General features: G+C 42.5%; 1 protein-coding gene across 1 annotated transcript in view; it reads left to right on the forward strand.

Annotated features, from left to right (window-relative positions):
• Window positions 1-23,812, forward strand: part of LOC138962605 (molluscan insulin-related peptide 7-like) — a 53,777-nt gene that overhangs the window by 11,810 nt on the left and 18,155 nt on the right. The window contains exon 2 of the mRNA XM_070334479.1: window positions 17,721-18,001. Within this exon, the coding sequence (XP_070190580.1) occupies window positions 17,728-18,001 (274 nt within the window). The 5' untranslated portion in view covers window positions 17,721-17,727. The remainder of the gene's footprint in view (window positions 1-17,720; window positions 18,002-23,812) is intronic.

Raw genomic sequence — 23,812 nt, forward strand, 5'->3', positions numbered from 1 at the left:
CTTGCGGTCGAATCCTCGCGCATAACGCTGTGCTGCTCTTCCCAGGTTCTCTTGAGCCAGTTTGCAGGTCTCTTCAATCCTGTTCCTGAGTTCTACGATGTAGGTCGCTGTCGTCTGCACCTCCTCGTCAGCTTCTTCGTCTGTCCAAGCCTGACGCAGGATAGCCATGGGACCGCGTACCTGTCTGCCGTACAACAGCTCGAATGGGGAAAAGCCCAAGCTCTCCTGAGGAACCTCGCGGTATGCAAAAAGCAATGCTGGGATGTACCTGTCCCACGTGCGTGGTTTCTCCTGAGCTAGTTTCCTCAGCATGGTCTTCAAGGTGCCATTGAACCTTTCCACCAGTCCGTTGCACTGAGCATGGTAAGGAGTGGTGAAGTGCTGCTCCAGTGATAGCAGTCGTGCTGCCTCCGCCATCACTCCTCCCGTGAACTGCGTGCCTCTGTCGGTGAGTACCTCTGATGGAATTCCCAGCCGGGACCACATAGTAACCAGAGCCTCAGCTACTCGTGTGGCTTCAATCGATTTCAGAGGGATCGCCTCTGGGTATCGAGTAGCGTAGTCCACCATGGTCAAAATGTATCTGTTTCCGTCCTCAGACGCAGGCAAGATGGGCCCGATGATGTCCACTGCCACCCGACGAAAGGGTTCGTCGATGAGCGGCATCTTCTCTAAGGGGACCTTCCTCACCCTTCCTTTGGCAACCACCTTCTGGCACTTATCGCAGGACGCACAGAAACGTCGGACATCCGTGCAGATGCCGGGCCAGTAAAAGTGGCGCCAGACACGATCCGTGGTCTTCTTGGTCCCAAGATGACCTCCCAGAATCGAGTCGTGTGCCGTTGCCATGACACCCTCGCGAAACTCGCGAGGCACGACAACCTGTTTGAATGCACCTTCCTTGTTGCTGAACTCACGGTAGAGCAACTTCTTGTCCCTGAGGAACCTTGACCTCCCATGCTTCCCGCTCAGCTTCACCTTCCCCGACTTCGCGTGCTCCCGAGGAGTAGCTAAGGTCGGGTCAGAATCCTGAGCCTTCGCGAGAAGCGCGGGGGTCACGTTCCCCAGGGCAGCTCGTGCAGCAGGTAGGGGTTTGAGAGGTTTGTCCTCTCGCTCCGCCTGTGCCCGCGTGAGCACTGAAATGACGTCGGGAGACCGATAAACGGGAACCTCCCTGGTGACGCCGTCCACAAACTGAACCCGGTTTCCAATGAGCAAGTCGCATGGAGGATCGTCCATGACGACGGCCACAATGGTCCCCGTGAACAACGGGGTTACGACCTTGATCACTGCCGTGTTCAAGTCGTAAGCGTGAGATGCCTCGGCCATTCTCACCCTGATGCTGTCTCCTGTGTAGGCCATAGCTGGAACTAGACTCGCCCGAACCACTATCATGTCTGCCCCTGTGTCCCGCAGACCTTCGCCCTTCACTCCGTTAACGTAGACGTTGCAGTGGGGCTGGAAATGTTTCCTGGAGCACGGAACGCAGAGTTGTGGAATTGTGCATGAGCTCGTGACGTCCCTTAACTCCTCGCTGCCAACAAAGTGAACGCCCTTCTGGTCAGCCTGTCTCCTGTGGCAGTCCTTCTTCACGTGGCCCCGCTTGTTGCAGTAGTAACACTGGATGTCAGATCTGGAACTCGATCCCTTGTGTCCCTGATCGTCCTTCCCGTCCTTGGGTCCTGAAGAACCCGAATTTCCCGTTTTTCCTGGCCGTGAGCCTGAAGATTTGCCGGAGATCGCCTGGGCGTCCTCGTGCACTCTGATCCAGTCGGCTGCCTCCTGAGTAGTCTTTGGCTGGTGCTCCTGCACGAAGGTCACCACCTCAGGTCGCAGGCTGGACATCAGTTGTTCCATGACTATGAGGTCGGCAAGGTCGTTGACGGTCCAGTCCTTTTCGGCCATCTCCACCCAGCGCCGCAGGTAGAGGTTAAGGCGTGCCACAAACTGATGACTCAGCTCGCCGCTCAGTCTCTTGCTGTTACGCAGACGTCGTCTGTAGGCTTCCGCAGTCAGGTTGAAGCGCTGGAGTAACGCCTTCTTTAGTGCCTGATAGTTTCTCGCCTCGTCGTCCTCCAAAGCGTTGTAGAGCTGCAATGCGCGTCCTTTCAAGCAGGTGCTAAGGCGGCTAGCCCACGTGGCCTCTTCCCACTTCTGGTCAGATGCAATGCGCTCAAACCGGCGTAAAAAGTCGTCGAGCTCGTCCTTGTCATCGTCGAACGTCGGCAGTCTCGTACGGTCGGCAACAAACGTCGGCGCGCTAGCCTGAGTAAGCGTACCCTTCTCGGCCTGTAGCCTAGCTAGCTCTAGCTGGTGATCGCGATCCGCCTGTTCCTTCCGGTCTAGTCTGTCACGTTCGTCTTTCTTTTCCTGTCTGTCAAGTTCGGCCTGTCGTTCGGCCTGTCGTTCCTGTCTCTCAAGCTCGTCTTTCTTATCCTGTCGGTCACGTTCGGCCTGTCGTTCCTGTCTCTCAAGTTCAGCCTGTTCTTTCTCTTTCCGTTCCTGTCTGTCACGTTCGTCTTTCTTGTCCTGTCTGTCCCGTTCGGCCTGTCGTTCTTGTCTGTCAAGCTCTTCTTTTCTCGTCTGTCGCTCTATGTCTTCTTTACGTTCTAACTCCTTGCGCTTAAGCAAACTACGCGCTCTAACGCGTGCGTCTCGCTCTGTCTGTTCCTCACTGCCAGGAGTCTCGAAAGTTATTCTCCTCGTCGGAGATCCCCCTGTAGCCATGGTTAGTTTTAGCAAAGCTTTATTACAAAAGTAAGTCTAACGCAGCTATAGCTAGAACACGCGGTGATGAAAGCGGTGGATACAAAAATCCAGCAACCGAAAATGCAGAAGAAAAATCCAAACAGTGTAGAACAAAACGCGTAGCCTACTTTATGGCTGCTTTTTGCGGTAAAACAAAATGTTTCCCACAGCCGTGGCCTATTTTATCGGCTGTTTTTTGCGGTGAAACAGAGTGTCTCCCACAGCCTTGGTTAGGACAGAAGTCCTCGGACCCTTCCCCCCCAAAATTCCAACAAAGTCAAAATATGGAGAAAAATCCAAGTAAAACAAGACGGTAGAAATGTAACCTGTTACAGAATGCGAGACAATGTAGAGAAAACTGAGTAAAACGAATAACAAATCCGCTAACCCCGCTCAGCTCTCTGCAACGGAAAACTCTGTACGTACAACAACAAAGATTCACAAACAAAGGAAAGGGAAGTAATCACAGTTAGCGCATACAATAACTCACAAATTACAATTTACATTTCCTGCAAGATGTGAATCGCTTAAGGTGTGGTATATGATCAAAACTATACAAAAAAGGGTAGCACCAAGCAGAAAATAAGTCGAGCACTGACGAGATTATCTGCTCTTAGTTATCCTTAATTGGTGGGTCTTTATCAGTTGGAAATTAACTGAGTAAATCCCGGCTTGGCCCCCACGTGTCACGTTTCAATATATCACTCAAGGTGATTATGAACCGGTTAATTACTACTAATTAACTAACCACACCACGATCCACTCTCGCAGGCATACAATTAAATAGAGTCAACAAAAGTATAAGTTTCAGACGCCTGTTTATGTATAAACTCTCCACCTCCCTCGAGCCTTCACTCAAAATATGTTCCTTTTACGTTCTCAACACGTAAAAACCCAGTGTTCACTGACAAAATGCCAGTAGTATGTAGAAAATTATAGTAACACGCTGAACCCGTGTAAATACAGTCAAATGAGAATGTTCTGTTCGAAAAGCTCTAGTTCGTGCAGGTGTCCACACCCCACGTTGTCCCTACTCCAATGAAATCATAGATACGAAAAGACAACGGTGGTCAACGGGGTGCGTACGACATGGTGCACTTAGCTTTATCTCTGCTGCTGCTGCTTAGCCGGTATGCTGGTTAGTCGGTTCGCTGGTTAGCCGGTCCGCTGGTTAGCCGGTCCGCTGGTTAGCCGGTCCGCTGGTTAGCCGGTTCGCTGGTTAGCCGGTCCGCTGGTTAGCCGGTCTCCTGGTTAGCGTAGCCTCAACAGTTCCCGCCAGAGTCAGCCGTGCAGATGTTACAGGTACGTAACGAACGAACGAAACGAACGAACGAAACGAAGGAAGGCTGCAAACAGAAAGCATCGGTGCACTAAACATGTCAGCTACCCCTCACCCACCACCTTAAAACATGTCATCTTTAAATATCTCATCGAGCACGTGGGCCTGCACAAAACTGACTTTTTACAACAACAAAACAGCCATTTTCCGTCCTTCTCTCCCTATCTGCAAAAACCATATACAGATTAGTATTTTAGCGTCACAGAGAGTAAATTATGCGCTAACCTGGAAAGAACAACAGAGAGTATTTCATTCCACAACACAGACTCATCAACAGCGTTAAATAATGATTTATTACCTCAAAAGCCTATGATTGTACTCTCAATGGAAGCAAAGTCCGCTTCCTCCCTGGAACAGTCTCTGTTCGTCAACAGTGACCCAAAACGTCCAGAACCCCTTGTCGAATCCTTATGCGAAAGCCATCGCCGACGAAGGAAATTTGACGACTTGTCCTCAGCAAAATACGTGGCAGAGGAAAGGAATAACTTGTGGAAGTTCCCCTAGAGTGCCGAATATAATACTCGGTGAAAAACCATCATACTCTAGTAACTGTGTGTTAGATCCTTCCTCTTCTGCCGCTGGGTGTCAAGTGTGTCGTCCTTGAGTCTCTGACAGACCACCTAGCCAAATACACGTGACTGACCTTGTCACCAAACCAGTCCAGCTATACACGATTCTGCCTCCCCAAGCAGAAAAAAAGACACGAGAAACTCAATCCCTGCAAATCCCGTGCGCGCTGTCAGCAAAAAAACCGTCAGCCCTATGACAGCAGAAACCCGCACTGTGAAGCTCGTGCGTTTCAAAACATCCGTGCTCGGGAGCACTGTCAGCAAAAACTGCTGTGTCCAATATCACGCACAGGCGCTTTCTATCATACATTCGACCAAGAACAGGCACTCCACTGAGTTGCACTTTCTTGGTCTCTGTCACCCGATCGTGACAAAGTCTCAAGGCTTGGCTACAGGAATACACCTAGCGCCGTACTGTATGGCAGCACGCTTTCCACAATGAGAAAGCAGTGCGAATTTCCATGAGGGTAACCTGACAGGACTAGATGAAATCTTATCCTCATCCTTAGTATTAAACAATGGCGACTGCACGTGAGAGGGAACAATAAAGAGACCAAAAAGCAATGTACTCACGTTAAAATGACGAACACGGAACGAATAACAGCGACGTTTCGACCTAAGGGTCTTCTTCAGGCACAAAAACACAAAAATACACACACAAAAAAGAAGAAGAAAGACGATAGAACAGACCAAGAGGAGAATAACTGACAAAACAACTGCTCTGCACAAACTTAGACCTTTACAACCTTTAGACGTTCTTCCATTTCAGGGGAACCTGGAATGTGAGCTCACCTTTTACGAAAGGACATCCTCATAAGAGCGAGAGAGAGCCTGCCGGGTCGTGTGCATGAGATAGTGCTCGCGCTCAGCTGGTCGGGTACCAAGCGCTGTGTCGGATCAGTATTTGAGATTTGTTTGATGGCTCGCAGCTATAATATATGTCTATATGTACATTATTTTTCCTCTCTGCCTGTCTGATGCTGAAATCGGGTCATAACTGGAATAGTGCAAGTTGTAATTAAAGATAAAGTCCACACTATAAAATTAACAAAACGATACTTAAACTCACGTGTGAACGAAGATGACGAAACAAATAATGGCGATGTTTCGACCCCAAGGGATATCCGTTTGTTTTGGTTTGTGAATCGTGACATCTGTAGTTCTTCTTCTAGTTTTATCGTCTGTCTTCTTTTTTTTCTTCTCCTTCTTTGTTTATGTGCCTGAAGAAGACGCTTGGGTCGAAACATCGCTGTTATTTGTTTTGTCATCTTCGTTCACACCTGAGTACAGTATTGTTTGGTCTTTTAATTTATCGCTCTCACGCGCAGTCACCAATATGGATTGATGCCACTCGAAGGAAGGGAAATAAACGCTGAAAACACTGGAGAAGATAAGGAAGAGTTACTGGGAATGGATCCAGATAAAAACCAAAATCGGTTCAGCGCTGCGCGCTGAGAGCACGTGTTAAAATATCTCATCGACCAGGTTGTGTCCGGGGTGTACCTGAATATGGTCACCAAATTTGAAAGAGATCCATCGAGAACTTTGGCCGTGCATCGCGGACACACACACACGCACACGCACACGCACATACACACATACACATACACACACACACACACATACAGTACACAACAACCCTCGTCTCGATTCCCCCTCAAAAGCATTGGAATGAACAAGCGACTTTCATCACGAACAAAATAATTATGATTATTATTTTTTGCGCGCAGCTCAAAAACCAAACGGTGTCAAAAAGAAAACGTAAATATATATCTCATGCATCAGTGGTTAATTTATGATTTATCATAGCTGCAGATATAGAAAGATACCTCATTTTTGCACTGAGACAGATGGGTTTGTTGAACGAGCTTTCTCTTGTCGGAAGCGACTCTGGAACAATATTTATCTGTTACTGATAACACAATATTTACACAAGAAGACATAAATATTGACAGTTCAGATGCAATCACAATCAGCCAACAAACAAACAGCCCCAACACCATCACCATCACCACCACCACCTCCACCAGCAACAACGACAACAACAATAACAACACCGGAAGAAACAACCGAACGCGATGAATCGAAAGAGGAGTGCATGATATGAAAAGTAGGGGACCATTTTTTTCTTCTTTTCTTTGGTTGTGTTTGAGGCCATACTCTCTTTCAGTGGTTCTCATTTTTACGATTGTCGAATAAAAAATCCCATGCATTCCCAGGGCTTTCCCGCAGAATATTTTTAACCAGAAACTAATTCACGAAAGGGTTATTTGGGAAGGGCCGGTGCACAAAATGTCATCTGCAGTAATGGGGTATGTTTGCCAGGGAAATCAATTTGTTCAATGTGTTCTTGTCTCTCTCCTTTCTCTTTCTAGATTTATTTATTAGCGCAAAACACACAAACACACACACACACACAGTCACTTACACACACATCAACGCACGCAAACCCACACACACCCACACACCCACGCACGAACACACACACACACACACACACACACACACACACACACACACACACACACACACATATTTTATGCGAACGCACGGACGCTCTGTCTTTCAGTCTTTATGTCTGTCTTTTGTGCCCCCTCTCTTTCTCTTTTCTCTCTCTCTCTCTCTCTCTGTCTCTGTCTCTCTCTCTCTCTCTGTGTCTGTCTGTCTCTCTCTGTCTCTGTCTCTCTCTCTCTCTTTTCTCTCCCTCTCTGTCTCTCTCTCTGTCTCTCTCTCTCTCTGTCTCTCTCTTTTTTCTCTCTCTCTCTCTGTCCCTCCCTCTTTCTCTCTGTTTCTCTCTCCCTCCCTCTCTCTCTCTGTCTCTCTCTCCCTCCCTCCCTCTCTCTCTGTCTCTCTCTCCCTCCCTCTCTCTCTCTCTCTGTCTCTGCCCCTCCCTCCCTCTCTCTCAAACTCATCGTAAAAGATAATGCCTCAACAGATATGAAATTAAAAATGCTTAACTTTGTTCCACTGGAAAAAGCATCTCAAGTTAAACAAAGCCATTTTCATGCATAAATGGTATTACGGTAAAGTGCCGATTTACATTACATCATTATCTAATAAAGCTACCCACAGATAATTATGGGTCGGTCAACTTCCACAATTCCACAAATTGACCTGTATAAAAGACCAGGCTTGCTTTTTCGGGTACTTCAGTTTGGAATTCACTTCCATCATCCTTTAAGCACTTAAAGTCATTAAAAAGTTTTAAAAAATGTGTTAAAAACCACATAATGTCTGAGTAGTTTAACGCGTTTTGATTTGCCACACTTAGTATTACGTCAAAGATATGCTGTGCAATGTATATTCTGAACATATTTTTGTTGTACTATTGCTACATGTTCGATTGCTACCAGCTTGTATTTATAATTGGGTGCGTCTCAGAAACTGATCCTTTTGTGTGTGCCATAATCAAATTAGCCCACAATTGAAACATACTGAATTTTAAATCATGATATTGGTATGTTTGAGAAGTAAAATGAATAAAGAAATAGTACAAACAAAACTGAGTATTTTGCATGATTATTATGAAGGTTGTTTTGCGAAAGAAATGATTAAATGCGTGAAAAATGAAGGTCTGATCTGTGACATGAACCATCAACTAGTTTTGTACCTCACTACAAGAATCGTTTAGAATGTCCAAGGACTGCTATTTTTGTTATGTGTGTTTGGTTTAAGTGTACTTGACAGTTGAAATGTTATTTTGTCCACAGAATTGTTTTTTTAAACGAAATTAATCGCTTGAAAGTTTGCCATCACTGTCGTAACATATGTTTCCGCACGCGTGCAACAGCAACAAGTCCTAAATTTGAACTTTAGAATTTGCATATTCATTTTCAACACGATCTTGACATGAAAGGGCATAGAAAATCGCTAAGCTAAATGTTATTTAAGTATTATTTTCTCAAAATTGCATCTTCAAACTAAGTTGAAAGTTGCGCAATATGACATGCTTCTTCAAAATTCCGTTACGATGGTGAACGGTTTTGCAAATAATGTTCAGAGTTTTGAAGAAAGATTAGAACTATTTTGCGCGTAGTGACTTAGAGGTGCGGTCCCGCAGTGGGGCACTGCGGTTATGAAATTAAAGGCCCCTCCTGTTTTTGGAACCGCAGGAGCTTTCTAGTTTGCTGTTAGGTAGATTTTTGGTTCCTCTTTCCTGTCATGCTCTCTTTTTCTTCATGAATTCTTTTCTTTTTTCTGCCTTCTTGCTCATTCACCTGTATTTTTTCCAAAAATCTCTTCTCTTGCCGCTTGTCTCGCGATTCATGTATAGTTTAATCTGTTAGTGTTCTGATGTAAGTCCAGCAGTAGATAGGTTAAGCCTATTTTAACATACTGGAAACTGGTAATCTTCCAGTAGGTATTAATTTAGTTTTACTAAAGCCTGCTGGGACACAAGTAATGGGTTAGTGGATTTGTAAACAGGAATCGCTTGACAAGTGGCCCCCTTCATCCCCCCCTTCCTCGTCCTGATATGGCTCTGCGTAGTCGGCTGGACGTTAAGCAACAAATAAACAAACAAACAAACTTAGAGGTGCGGGTGACTACGCATGCGCAGTTACAGAGAGAAATAGTTCAGCTTCCAGCAGCGAAGAAAGATTTCGAGAATGTTTCCGAAGTCTGTGATTTTGTTACGACAGTGATCAACACCCAAGGTTCTTAAGAAAAGGTGAGTTTTTGCTGCTATGATATTCTATGAAGTGAAAAATTAGGCTACACATTTGTTAATAATAGTTTTTCTTTCGATTTCACGTAGTCAAAACTTGACTAAATGTTTTAACATAGAGGGGGAATCGAAACGAGGGTCGTGGTGTATGTGTGTGTGTGTGTCTGTTTGTCTGTGCGTGTGTGTGTGTAGAGCGATTCAGACTAAACTACTTGACCGATCTTTATGAAATTTGACATGAGAGTTCCTGGGTATGATATCCCCGGACGTTTTTTTCTTTTTTTCGACAAATACTTTTGATGACGTCATATCCGGCTTTTTGTAAAAGTTGAGGCGGCACTGTCACACCCTCATTTTTCAATTAAATTGATTGAAATTTGTGTAAAGCAATCTTCGACGAAGGCCGGACTTCGGTATTGCATTTCAGCTTGGTGGCTTGAAAATTAATTAATGACTTTGGCCATTAAAAATCTGAAAATTGTAATAATTTTTTTTTTATATATATAAAACGATCCACATTTACGTTCATCTTATTTTACATCATTTCCTGATTCCAAAAACATATAAATATGTTATATTTGGATTAAAAACAAGCTCTGAAAATTAAAAATATAAAAAATTATGATCAAAATTAAATTTCCGAAATCCATTTAAAGGAACGGTAAGTGTCAATGTTTTCTTTAATTGTAAAAGTTGTATGTTCAATGGAATGGTAAGTCTGAACAAAATAATTACTTTATTTTGTTTTTAGCCAGTGAATGTGGATGCATCAAAATCTTGATAGACATTAAACAAATTCATGTTAGTGAAACTAGTACACATATTGCATCAATTTTTAGTTGAAATCGCAGGTACTTGCATGTTTCAGGTGCAAGAGATTCGACCTGATGAACTGGTGGTAACGTTCCTTCGAAGGAAACCGGAGGGGAACTACTATTCCAGGGATCGATGATATTTCCTTAGTCCCTACATCTGATGCAACCATGATTTGTGACCCCACCTTCAATGCCAGGGGGCATTATTTCTTTTAAAATAAATTAATTAACTGCAAGTGGCAACTGTTCTATATGTAACCAATGCCTTTGGTTTATTTCTCAACAATTGAATGAACCACTTTTGAACATTTGCATTCTTCATGTCAAACCTTATAATACATGTCTGGTTGTTCGTTTCCGAGTTACGTGGGTGATGAACTTTTCATTAATGTTTCTCTTTTTTGGGGCCAAGTTTGCTTGATTTTGTCCAGCTTTTTTTCTTTCTGTTCCTGTTTTAGTGTTTGGCATTTTACCTATGAAGAATCTGGTTGCAAAATCAGCTTCATTTAGTAAAGTTTGTGGGAAAAAGCATAACCGTTTCTTTGTTACAAAAGTGATGTTTCCATGTTACATCGGTGACCATTTTGCATTCTTTTGGGATAACTTTCTAACATTTTGTCTTAGAGCAACAAATCTTTGTATATATGCTATTGTGAAGGTTAAATGTCAATAAGACTGAATGAATGCCATGTATCAACATGTTCTGATCAGGATATCATTAATTAATTTTCATTTTTGTATTGAAATTTTGACGAATGCATGGAACTTTGAAAAAAACATTATTTTGTTGTTTGCATGTAGTCATTTCATATTGAACTCTATAATGGCTTGTGATTCAACAATAATAACTGAATAAAAGTCGTTTTCAGCCTTATAAATGCAGTTTTTTTGTCTTTTATTTTTTCCATGTTACACGGGTGATTTTGCACACATGGTCCAAATAATGCTCAATATATGGCAAACTAAAGGCAATGTTATATTTTTTCTTGTTTAAACTGAAAAGGTACACCCTGAGAAGTGTGTAAATAGTATTATCAAAGTTTTCTGGGAAGATTTTACTTTTGGTGATAATGTCACAAACAGAGGACGAGATTCTGAGACGCACCCAATTACCTGCATAGTATGCATTTGATTTTATGAATAACCACATAATTATGTATGCTCTTTATGCCTCATCTTCATCATCATCATCATTTTCATCATTTTCATCATCATCATCATCGTCATCTTTTTATCACTACTGAAGTTTTCCGACCTTTTGTTGGTTAACTTTTTAACTTTTTAAATTTATTTTTTAATCATATAATTGTGTGTCTATGCGTCCCAAGGACAGATTGTAAGAAAAGGCGTAGCCTTAAATCTTAATCCTTGTTAAATAAAGTTCAATTCAATTCTTTCTAGCTCTCTCTCTCTTTCTCTCTTCTTTTTCTTTCTTTAACTCTCTCTTTCTCCCACTCTCTTTTTCTCTCTCTCTCCCTTTTTGCTGCGCCGTCCTGAAACTTATCATTGACATGTCCATCACTAAAGCACCACACAGCACCTTTAAAACTCCGTAAGACACACAGAAATTAAAACAAAGAATGCCCCGGGTGGGTTTTGATTTTTCGAAGCGATATAAAATGTCTGGGTTTCTTTTTTTTATCAGTTTTTGTTTTTTTATCTCTGCCCACGCTAACTTGCAGTGATTCGACACATTTTCGCGTTATGCTAGAAATGAGGTAGCCTATTGCGAGCGGGGGGGGGGGGGGTGTGAGTGAGAGAGAGCTAGAGAGAGCAAGAGAGAGCTGGAGAGAGCTACAGAGAGCTAGAGAGAGCTAGAGAGAGAGCGCGAGAGCGCGTCAGGTAGAATGAGTATTGTTTATACATGAGATAGTTTGGAGATTTTGTGTGCATGCGTGCGTGCGTGCATGCGTGAGTGCATGCATGCGTACGTGCGAGATAGACAGAGAGAGAGACAGAAATAGAGAGATAGTTCTATCAACAGATTTGAGCGTATTTCTTATGTATATTATATTTTAGTTATGTTTTAGCACAGGATTTTGGAAAATATTTGTCCTGTCGATTCCATGTTGCTGGCCTACTGGCGGTGGTCAATGGCGCAAGAGTTTGGTGCCTTCTTGAGGGCGTCCTTGTGGCTCTACTGAGGCGCTCCTCTGTCACGGTGGCCAGGGCTGGATGCACGAGAAAGTGACCAACCAAACGGGAGCCACCCGCAGTGTTGGATTGGTTTGAACTGAGATGTGCGGTGATTTCAACCAATCAGAACCCCCGGTTTGTTCTCTCCAGTTTGGGTGGCACCCACGTTCGGTTCGTGCCCCTCGGCCCTGAGGACACCTCGCCAAACAGCACAATCTTTGGAAGACGGTGGTCTTCTGTCTTGGCAACATGACCCGGCCAGCGCTGTTGTACTTGTAGCTTCAGCGGCTTTGCCCCGAAAGCGGCATATATGGCTGCCTTAAATGGCGGGGTAAAAACGATGATCCACGTACAATACGTGGAAGTTTCAGCTCATAAACGAAGAAGAAGAAGAAGCGGCTTTGCTCCTCTTCAATCTGAAAAACCCGTTCACACTACTAGTAAATCCATTGACGGAAACCGACAGGGCTGTTATCCCCGCAGCCGTAAAAACGATTTTCTTGTCACTTATGCTCCCGACTTGCAGACACGCTTTAATGCCAAATCTGGCAAATTGTTGGACTGGAATTATTGCGTCCTTTACCGATGGCGGTGAAGAAAAAGGGTAATTGCATGTTGTGACAGTTAGCGTTTGACGCCTTCAAGAAAATCGACTCGCGTGGGGAGACAATCGTTATACCCCTGACTGCCACTGCCGAGTTGTAGAACTTTGCTGGAAGTCTTCAAGAATGTAGGGAAAGTGTTTATATATTGCCAAGCACTTGTGGAGTTTTAAAGGTACACTCCTTTTCGGGTAACCCGCGACCATGTTCGCAGTCACACATCGGGTCGGGCTTTTACACAAGATAAATAGAGAATACTAGGGGAAGGGCTCCTAATATGGACAGGCTCCTGATATGAACCACCTTCTGTTCTGACAAACAAATCTAGAGCATATTTTAATTAGGCTGACTTGTACACTAAGTTGTATCATGTTATTTGAAATATAGGGGGCTTTTTACAGTGATTCGTGAAGGACGCTTCACTGGTCCATATTAGGCGCCCAGGCTCCTAATATGGACCCTTTGTGATTTTTTCTGTATTTAATTTTTGCTGAATGTCTATCAAAGCTATTTCACTCTAATTAGGCCTAACGGTTAACCTAAGAGAGAAGGACTACCAAACACAAAATAAAACTTCTTCGCAAGAAAACAAGCTAGATATCAGCATGAAACAAAAAGTGGTCCATATTAGGAGCCCTTCCCCTACATGGCTTGCTGTGTCGTACCAGATTTACACGAGTTTTTTTGGTTTTTTTAATATTGAACTGCAAGCGAAAGCGAGCTGTTCACTATTTGAAAAAGCAACGAGTGTAAATCTGGTACGAAACAGCAAGCCATGTAGTATTCTGTTTATCCTACATACTGTACTTACGTGTATTTTACTGAAAATGTCCTGCAGTCGAGGCAGCTAAATTGAAGATGCTTGTTTTGGAACCTCGATCTCGTCTAAAGTCTCGTGCAATCTATTACGTCAAAGCAAATAAACGTCACTCTGAAAGTGTGGCGTGACGTGTTAGTTCTAAAGATTCACCGAGGGTAATTAGCGAGCGCAATTTTTGTTTCTATAATGACGTTTGTCTCGGTGACTTTGGCATCATAACCAGTGGAAAAGCAGGTCCCTGCCAGACTTGCTTGACAAGACCTCTTTTACATGATATACACACGTGTGATTTGAACGATTATTATCTCATGGGTGTCTCTCTCACGTATGTAGGATAAGAGTATATTATACTCCAAGTAAAAGGGCACTCCTTCTCGTGTAGACTATTGGTTTAAACATAAGTTTATTTTAACAAAGGTAGACTATTCGGCTCACCATCTCAGGTCTGACCAAGCTTTTAATTGGTATAAGAGCATCACTCTGCTTCCACACACACCAACAATCAACAGCCCTAATTCCTTCTGTGTAGAGGTTGTTTTTTTTTTACAAATCTTTTTTCTTTTAAACGAAAGTCGCTTGTTCATTTCAATGCTTGTTATTCTCTCAGGTGCCAGGAGATAGGTTCCGTACAACTCTCGCTTACTCCATTTCACATGTCGTATGCATAAAGAGCGATTATACTTACCTTTTTGTACACGTTTGTTTGATATCTTAACAACGCTCTGCCTCATTTCGTTAAAGATTCATGTTTTTAAAGCCACGCATTTGGCTTTTTAGAAATTAATTTCATAAAGAAAATCTTAATCTTACACAGGACGATTTGTGATTTTTGGGGTGTGTGTGTCCAAGTGAGGGGATGTTCCTGTCACATGTAAAATCCTGGGGAGCTCTGAAATAGTTTGCAGACCTGTTTTCACGAGAAGGGGTGTGCATTTAATCACATGCAAAACAATCAACACGTACACTGCATTGGCTACTGCTGTCCGTCTGTTTGTCTTTTTTCGTGCGCACTCAAACCGCTGGTCGGTCTTTTTGGGTCGATTGAGTTGACATGTTGATGTGCAGCTTAATTGTTAGTGGACGACAAACGGTTTTTACAAATCAAAAAAATATGTTCCTAACTTTAACGGAAGAGTACATTTAAGAAGTGAAAACAACTTAAATAGACACAACCACCAGGAGGAGAGATGGGGGTGGGGAGGGGGCAGGGGAGAGGGGGGAGGGGGTATGCGACATGTCTGTCAACAGCTTGTGTTCAAAGCCTTAAAATGTAAGTACAGGTTTAAGGAGCGCACCACACTTTCTTTGACTGGAAAACATCTGCTCACTATTTCAAAGAAAGCGTTTGTAACCTTGTAGAATTAGCGGTCTGTATGCCCTTTACCTGTTCGCTAGATAGTTTGTTTTTGATAAACCCAATATCGTTAAAACGGGAAGAAAAGTCTGAGTAAAGCATTATCGATCAAAAGCATGCGCTTAGTTTTAAATGTGTGTTTGTACAGAGGATCGAGCAGATGGAGACTGACACGTGCAATCGAGACGAGGGTCGTGGTGTATGTGTGTGTGTGTGTGTGTGTGTGTGTGTGTGTGTGTGTGTGTGTGTGTGTGCGTGTGTGTGTGTGTGTGTAGAGCGATTCAGAGTTAACTACTGGACCGATCTTTATGAAATTTTACATGAGAGTTCCTGGGTATGATATCCTCAGACTTTTGTTTTTCTTTTTTCGATAAATGTCTTATGACGTCATATCCGGCTTTTTGTAAAAGTTGAGGCGGCACTGTCACACCTTCATTTTTCATTCAAATTGATTGAAATTTTGGCCAAGCAATCTTCGACGAAGGCCGGACTTCGGTATTGCATTTCAGCATGGAGGCTTACAAATTAATTAATGACTTTGGTCATTAAAAATCTGAAAATTGTAAATAAAAGTATTTATTTATAAAACGATCCAAAATTACTTTTACTTTATTCTTCATGTTCTGATTCCAAAAACATATAAATATGTTATATTCAGATTAAAAACAAGCTCTGAAAATTAAAAATATAAAAATTATAATTAAAATTAACTTTCCGAAATTGTTTTAAAACCAATTTCATCTTAAGCTTATTCCTTGTCGGTTTCTGATTCCAAAAACATATAGATATGATATGTTTGGATTAAAAACACGCTCAGAAAGTTAAAACTAAGAGAGGTACAGTAAAGCGTGCTATGCAGCACAGCGCAACCGCTACCGCGCTAAAAAGGCTCGTCACTTTCACTGCCTTTTTCACAAGCGGCGGACTACAGTCATTGTGAAAAAATGCAGTGCGTTTAGTTTCATTCTGTGATGCTTGACTAAATGTAGTAATTTCGCCTTACGCGACTTGTTTTCTCGTTATCATCTGCTTGTTCTCCAAGATCACCTAGAAGTGCGATTCTTATATAACAAATTATTGTCACGATCACATTACACGGAGCGTAAAATCTCCACGGCGTCCAAGGCAAATACATCAAATAAAGAAACTCTTTGTCGTTCATCACACTTTTGCTTTTTGACTGGAAGTTTTTAATCAATATCAAAATTGTTTGATCTTGTCACACATATAGCCCCCCGCGGGTTAGGGGGAAGAATTTACCCGATGCTCCCCAGCATGTCGTAAGAGGCGACTAACGGATTCTGTTTCTCCTTTTACCCTTGTTAAGTGTTTCTTGTATAGAATATAGTCAATGTTTGTAAAGATTTTTAGTCAAGCAGTATGTAAGAAATGTTAAGTCCTTTGTAATGGAAACTTGCATTCTCCCAGTAAGGTCATATATTGTACTACGTTGCAAGCCCCTGGAGCAATTTTTTGATTAGTGCTTTTGTGAACAAGAAACAAACAAGTGGCTCTATCCCATCTCCCTCCCCCCTTTCCCCGTCGCGATATAACCTTCGTGGTTGAAAACGACGTTAAACACCAAATAAAGACAGAAAGAAAGTCACACATATCTCTAGCTGTGCATTCTTTCAGGCGTTTGCGGTTTTCTTTTAGAGCACACGTCTTTGTGGAAGTTTATTCACAAGTATGCGTGTAATTCGTGTACTCATTATTAAACATTCTCACCTTCTGCAATAGACGAAATCCGGAGAGAAAAAAAGCACCTCAGCAATGTTTATAGGTTGTGACAGAGTTGCTTTTCCTTGGAAACACGAAGGCAAGCTACACGTGACATTGTAGGCCAATCACTAGCCAGGGACGTGTCTCCGTGCACGTGTCTCCGTGTTAAGTCCTTTGTACTGAAAACTTGCATTCTCCCAGTAAGGTCATATATTGTACTACGTTGCAAGCCCCTGGAGCAATTTTTTGATTAGTGCTTTGTGAACAAGAAACAATTGACAAGTGGCTCTATCCCATCTCCCCCCCCCCCCCCACCCCCCCCCACCTCTTTCCCTGTCGCGATATAACCTTCGTGGTTGAAAACGACGTTGAATACCAAATAAAGAAAGAAAGTATAGTGTACATATTGAGAACAACTTATAAACTACAGCCATCACCACGACGACCACCACAACAACAGCAATGCTAAGTGCTCCTCATTCCAGTCTGTATGCTTCGAATTCTATATTTTACAGGCTTGATATGACGAAAGTGACGTAATGGGTTTTAGCAATGCTTTGCGTGCTAGGAAAATGTAGCAGGAATTTCGCAAACGACAGCACTCCTCAATGCTCTGTATATTCTTTCTTATTATTTTTCAGTATCATCTGTTTTTGCAAGCTTCCTATGACGGAAGTGACGTCAAGCAATGATGTGCGTGCTAGGAAAATGTATCAGAAATGTTGCCAACAACAGCGCTATTCAATGCCCTGTACAATCTTTCTTGCAGTATTCATTTTGTGGTTTTGCAGGCTTGTAACGGATGTGACGTCATTGGTTGTAGCCGTAAATTGCATCCTGGGAAAGACACCAATAATGTCATCAAACCAGCATTCCATAAATGTTCCACATTCAATAATTCATGTAACTTTTACCCTCATTAGTTTAACTTTTTGTTTGAACTTTTCAGGCTTGCTATGACGGAAGTGACGTCGGTGGTTGTCGCTGTGCTGTGCATGTTGGGACAGGTGGCGGGGATGCCACGTCGACAGTGCGGGGTGGACGCCGCCCCCCACCGGGAGGGAATTTGTGGGGACGCCTTGATTAGGGCCCGCAACAACCTGTGCTTCCTCCTTTACCACGACTACCCAGAGCACTTCCCCGAGCACCTGCGTCCCAACAAAAGATCTGTCCACGACGTTTACACCTACCCTATGAACGCCTTCGTCAAGATGGACTATCTAGGACATGGTGAGTGCATACTGAGGTCGAAAGATGCGAGTAAGACATATGATGTTGGACATGTTTTTGAATAAACACACGGTTGTTCATTTCAAGAGGGGAGGAAAGGGGAAGGAGTAGTCGAACTCCGCGATTTTCTTGAACACAAAAAAGACAACAGAATATTGCATCGTTCGTTACGCGTCTGACTCAGATGCTAAATCAGGAAATGGCAGTTCGCGTTTCACATGGCATTTTGCAACACCGCCTGCAGTTTAGCGTCAGTCTAAAGATACGAGTAGCAAGAATGTATGTCAGGCGAATCGGTCAAGAAACGCCTGAGGTGAAAGCGACAAAGTGCCCACACGCGCTTTCTTTCGTTTAAATAGTTAGGGCGTTTATATTCTGTGGTGATTTGCAGGTTTCATGCCAAATTTCAGACGAATCGCGCGGCAACCGACAATAGCTCAAACTTTTTCTCGAAATAATATACATTATCAACAGATCTGGCCGAAAGAATATCTCTGCACAACTTTTCCAGCTACCGGATTTATTTTGAAGGACGCGCGGTGACTGCATGCCTAAAAGCTCGAGATCGCTTTGATAAAGAAGAGAGAGAGAGAGAGAGAGAGAAAGAGAGGGGAGAGAGAGAGAGAGAGAGTGAGAGCGAGGGAGAGAGAGAGTGAGAGCGAGGGAGAGAGAGAGTGAGAGCGAGGGAGAGAGAGAGAGAGTGAGAGCGAGGGTGAGAGTGAGAGCGAGGGACAGAGAGAAAACGGAATACGGAATGTTTATTGGAATGGTCGGTTCTGGTGAGGTTATGCCCCTTCTTTCTTTCGGCTGGTAACTGGCGCCACCTCGCGGTAAGATCACAGGAGTTGTCTCGCGGTATCACCCCAGAAGCGCTCATTAGGGCCCTTTCCAAGGGCGAACACATTGTACACAATACCCAATATTGACGGACTGTGTGATGATATCTTCTGCTATGGTCTGTTGAGACAGTAATATCAAAATCGAGACTGGAGGTCGAGATTTTGATATCACTGTCGAAACAGACCAATAGCAGAAGATATCATCACACAGTCAGTCAATGTTAGATATATTGCTAATTCTCTGGACATTTTCTATTTACTGTAAAGAAATTACAAAAGTATGTGTCTCAGTTTTGGCTGTTCCATATCCCTCCCTCTGATTATTATTTCTTTTTGTTCACTCTTTTCTTGTACTTTTCAGTATTTCAAAATGTCTTTTCTTTCAAAAAGTCTTCAGTCACTTGCTCAACTAAATTCTGGGATCATTACATTTTCATATATATTTGTTTGTTTTTAAATTTAGGTGTTTTTGTTTTTGAAGTGGGGAAGCAATAAAGAGGTCGTCGATATCAAAACTGATATCGACGGAAATGTCGTCGATATCACTTTTACAATGAGCTCAGTTTTGCCCAATTGACCAATGGAAATCCACGTTACATATGAAATAGCAATATTACTTAATATAATCAAACAGTTATAGTGGGAAACAGTCAAATAAGGATATCATATGTAAATACATAAACAATCATACGAATCAAGAACTGTAGTTTTCTAGGAGAGAATATCTCAACTTAAAGGAAGTAAACACACATTTTGCAGTGTTAACAATTAAATCGTCATTTTTGGATTTCAACAATTGGACTATATTGAATTTGTGCGACTGTGTTAGGTACTTTACACGATTTTAAACATACGTTGGACAATCAAATAAGAAATCGATTTCGTCTTCTTCTTTATCTTTACAAAAAGGGCAAAATTGACTTTGTTGTGCTGGCATAACGGAATTTGTGACTGTTAATTGGGTAAACACCTAATCTGAAACAAACTAAGGCACATCTAAACACATCTGAGGTTATGCAGTCAAATACTTTGTACATGACAAACCGATCACTATTTTGCAAGTGATCCCACCATTCTTAGTGAAAACAATCAATCAATCTCACTTTTAACACTTTCAAAAAAGCCTGTTTATGTCCACACCCATAAAACCAGACATAACCAAAGCCAAAACGACACAAAAGCATTCTTATTTTGGATACCCAGGTGTTTTTACCCTTTCCATCTAGGATTGGAGTGCTCGATAAGCTTTCTTGGAAAACATAGTATCAGGTTGTTTAAGAAGTCTGAACCAATATTTAATGCATCTTATCATTGACAATATATACAAGGGGTAACCGCCAAGTTCACCATAAACACAATCATTGGGAGTTTTTACAGAAACATTCAAAAATCGTTTACAGGCAAACGTGTGAACTTTCTCTATTTGAGAGTGGGGTTCCTATTTTAGAGGAATAGAGCAACATCGGCACCACTTGGGCATCGAATAATTTTTAAAAAAAAACACAGTGGGAGAGTATCAACTAATTTTTCTCAAAGTAATAAGTATCTCAATCACACATCTTTTGGCTTTTACTGCTATGTCCTCTAGAGCACTTCGGAAACTCAAACGAGTGGAAACCGTCAGACCAAGGTATTTATATGTGTTTGATGTAAACCATAGCACCATTTCTTGTGTTTGGAAGGAAACCCACCCTTCCGAAAGACAATCACTTTTGATTTTTCGAGATAAACGATCAATTTCAAACGTTGCGCAGACTCGTATAGGGCGTGTAATTGTGACTGTAGTCCTATCACTGTTGCGGATAACAAGGTTAAGTCATCAGCAAAAAGTTACAAGAAAATCTCGATCTCATCACTCAAATGGGTGGCCCCATGTCTCCCCCGCAATATGATATCAAGATACAAGATACAAGAAGTTTTATTGTCCTCATCAATACAAGGAAATTTGGCATGTGTGTGGCAAGACATGATACACTGATACATAGACATTTACAAAACACAACTGAAGTTCAATATCAGCACACCCTTACACCCACTACTTCATACACACAGGCTACATGTGCCCCTCGGACGTACGCAACCCACAATTCACCCAGTCATACAGCTCCACATGCACTTACTCATTCATGCAGCACTCTAGCACCCGGCCATGTACAACTCACACACTGGAACCCTCATACGGCTACATATTGCATTATAACACCCGCACAAACATTACAACCTCAAACATCGTACTAGATCTACAACTAACAAGCCCATTTTCCAGCTCATTAATTAAGATTGAAAACAAAATCGGACTAGCCAAACAACCTTGTTTCTGGCCTTGAAAACACTCAAAATACTGGGTATATGAGTTGTTTCTGACACAGGCTTGGATTTTCTTATACATGGCCTTCTTGTCGAACGCTTTGTGAAAATCGATGAATGCAACGTACAGTTTAGATTGACAACATAAATACTTTTCAACTAGAGCATTCAACGTGTAAATGTGGTCGACAGTCGGCCTGCCCTTTCGAAAACTATTCTGTGCATTATTAAGCACAGAGTTTTCCTCGGTCCAGAGCTTAAGTCTGCGATTTAATATAGATGTAAAACGTTTACTCAAAAATATTTAACAGGTATATACCTCGATAATTGTCTGGTAAGTTCCTGTCACCTTTCTTGTGAAGTGGAATAATTATTGCTTTGGTCCACTCTTCAGGGTATACACCTTTTTGGAACAAGGGATTAAACAACACAAACAAAAACGGAAGAATAACTTCACAAGCACACTGTAACATTTCATTCATAATCCCATCAGTTCCTGCAGCCTTACCTTTACTAAGATGTTTAATTGCATGACTGATCTCATCAACAGTAATTTCCCCATCAAGAAATTCATCCGAATATGAAGTCCTTCTTTCGGCATTTAAAACCTCACTTCCGTCATCAAAATCAGCATTAAAAACTTGTTGAAAGTGTGTAAACTATGTTTCATTATCAATCGACGACGCACTGTATGTCTTACGTTTACATTTTCGAACTACATTCCAAACATCCCCAGGACTGTTCAATGAAGTCAACAAGCACCCCCCGCAGGTTAGGGGGAGTCCCATATTGGTTGGGACGAGAAAGAATTTACCCGATGCTACCCAGCATGTCGTAAGAGGCGACTAACGGTTCTGTTTCTCCTTTTACCCTTGTTAAGTGTTTCTTGTATAGAATATAGTCAATGTTTGTACAGATTTTAGTCAAGCAGTATGTAAGAAATGTTAAGACCTTTGTACTGGAAACTTGCATTCTCCCAGTAAGGTCATATATTGTACTACGTTGCAAGCCCCTGGAGCAATTTTTTGATTAGTGCTTTTGTGAACAAGAAACAATTAACAAGTGGCTCTATCCCATCTCCCCCCTTTCCCCTATCCCATCTCCCCCCTTTCCCCGTCGCGATATAACCTTGAATGGTTGAAAACGACGTTAAACACCAAATAAAGAAAGAAAGTCAACAAGCGATCAACCTTCATCTGGTTAAAGGAAGATTTTTAAAGAGAAGAAGAAATCTTCCTTTAACCAGATGTGTTTAACGTCGTTTTCAACCACGAAGGTTATATCGCGACGGGGAAAGGGGGGAAACGACGTTAAAACACCAAATAAAGAAAGAAAAGAAAGAAACTTTTTAGACACGATGTGGGACAAAATATGACAAGGTCGAAAATAAATGCACAAAACACCAGTAACATTCTACAAACTGCTGATTTCTCACGTTTGAATTCGTTAAATTCGTTCAATGTTTTGCTCCAACCAGGACTGCAGATCTTGGCAAACTCGTGACGTAAAAACTAGATTTGATGACGTTACCCATACACGTCCTGAAACCGGCACGGTTGGCCTAGTGGTAAAGCGTCCGCCCCGGGCCCGTGATCGGGAGGTCGTGGGTTCGAACCCCGGCCGGGTCATACATAAGACTTTAAAATTGGCATTCTAGTGGCTGCTCCGCCTGGCGTCTGGCATTATGGGGTTAGTGCTAGGACTGGTTGGTCCGGTGTCAGAATAATGTGACTGGGTGAGACATGAAGCCTGTGCTGCGACTTCTGTCTTGTGTGTGGCGCACGTTATATGTCAAAGCAGCACCCTGATATGGCCCTTCGTGGTCGGCTGGGCGTTAAGCAAACAAACAAACAAACAAACAAAAACACGTCCTGAAAAGTGCCTCATCCAGCTACAGATTTCTGATCTTGCTATTGTGACCGCCGCGAGTCCCTGAAACCGGCCCCAGAAGGTTGATTTCTCTCAAGAGTTCGTTGTTCAAATGAAGATAATCATCCCTCATTGTTATTCCTTGGCGACATCCGTTTGCGGTTCTGGCTCTTAATGAAGACACCTCCGGCTTAAAGGGCAGCTGTCGGGTTGCCTGGCCTCAAAAATGCGCGGAGTCGCGTGCAAACACGCGTTTAAGAGTTTTCCGAGTTGATTCAACTAAAGACTGTTGATTTGGTCCAGAAGAAGATACTTTTATCATTAGTTTGAAACCATGAAAATGAGTGAAACTATCTGCTAGTTCTCACAATCCACAAGAAAACGAAACAGTTGGCAGGCCGAAACGACTCAAAATCCGCGACCGACAACTCTGTCAGCACAAGAAGAGACGCCGCAGCGTTAGCCTGGCAGTGACGTCATCCGAGGAATCCGATAAGGCCGCTGCGAAGTTTACAGTACAATTACTCCGGTCATATTTTGACAAATATTGCCTCAACATCAACATAATTCCTTTACAAGCTATTTGAAGTTTTTTGAGTGCTATATACATACAAGAATCACATATGCAAAATATAGCAAAATATTGTGGGGGATAATCGTATTTTTTTGCTTGTTTAGTATTATGTGCGTACATGATTTTTCCAAAATGGTCAAGCACTACAGAAAACGAACTGTGGGCTGTTACTGAGGCCGTGGTGTCTCATAAAGCTTCACGTTAAAGGCGTTTTTGATAGTA

The sequence above is a fragment of the Littorina saxatilis genome, linkage group LG3 (genome assembly GCF_037325665.1).
Source record: "Littorina saxatilis isolate snail1 linkage group LG3, US_GU_Lsax_2.0, whole genome shotgun sequence".
In the NCBI taxonomy this organism is placed as follows: Eukaryota; Metazoa; Mollusca; class Gastropoda; order Littorinimorpha; family Littorinidae; genus Littorina; species Littorina saxatilis.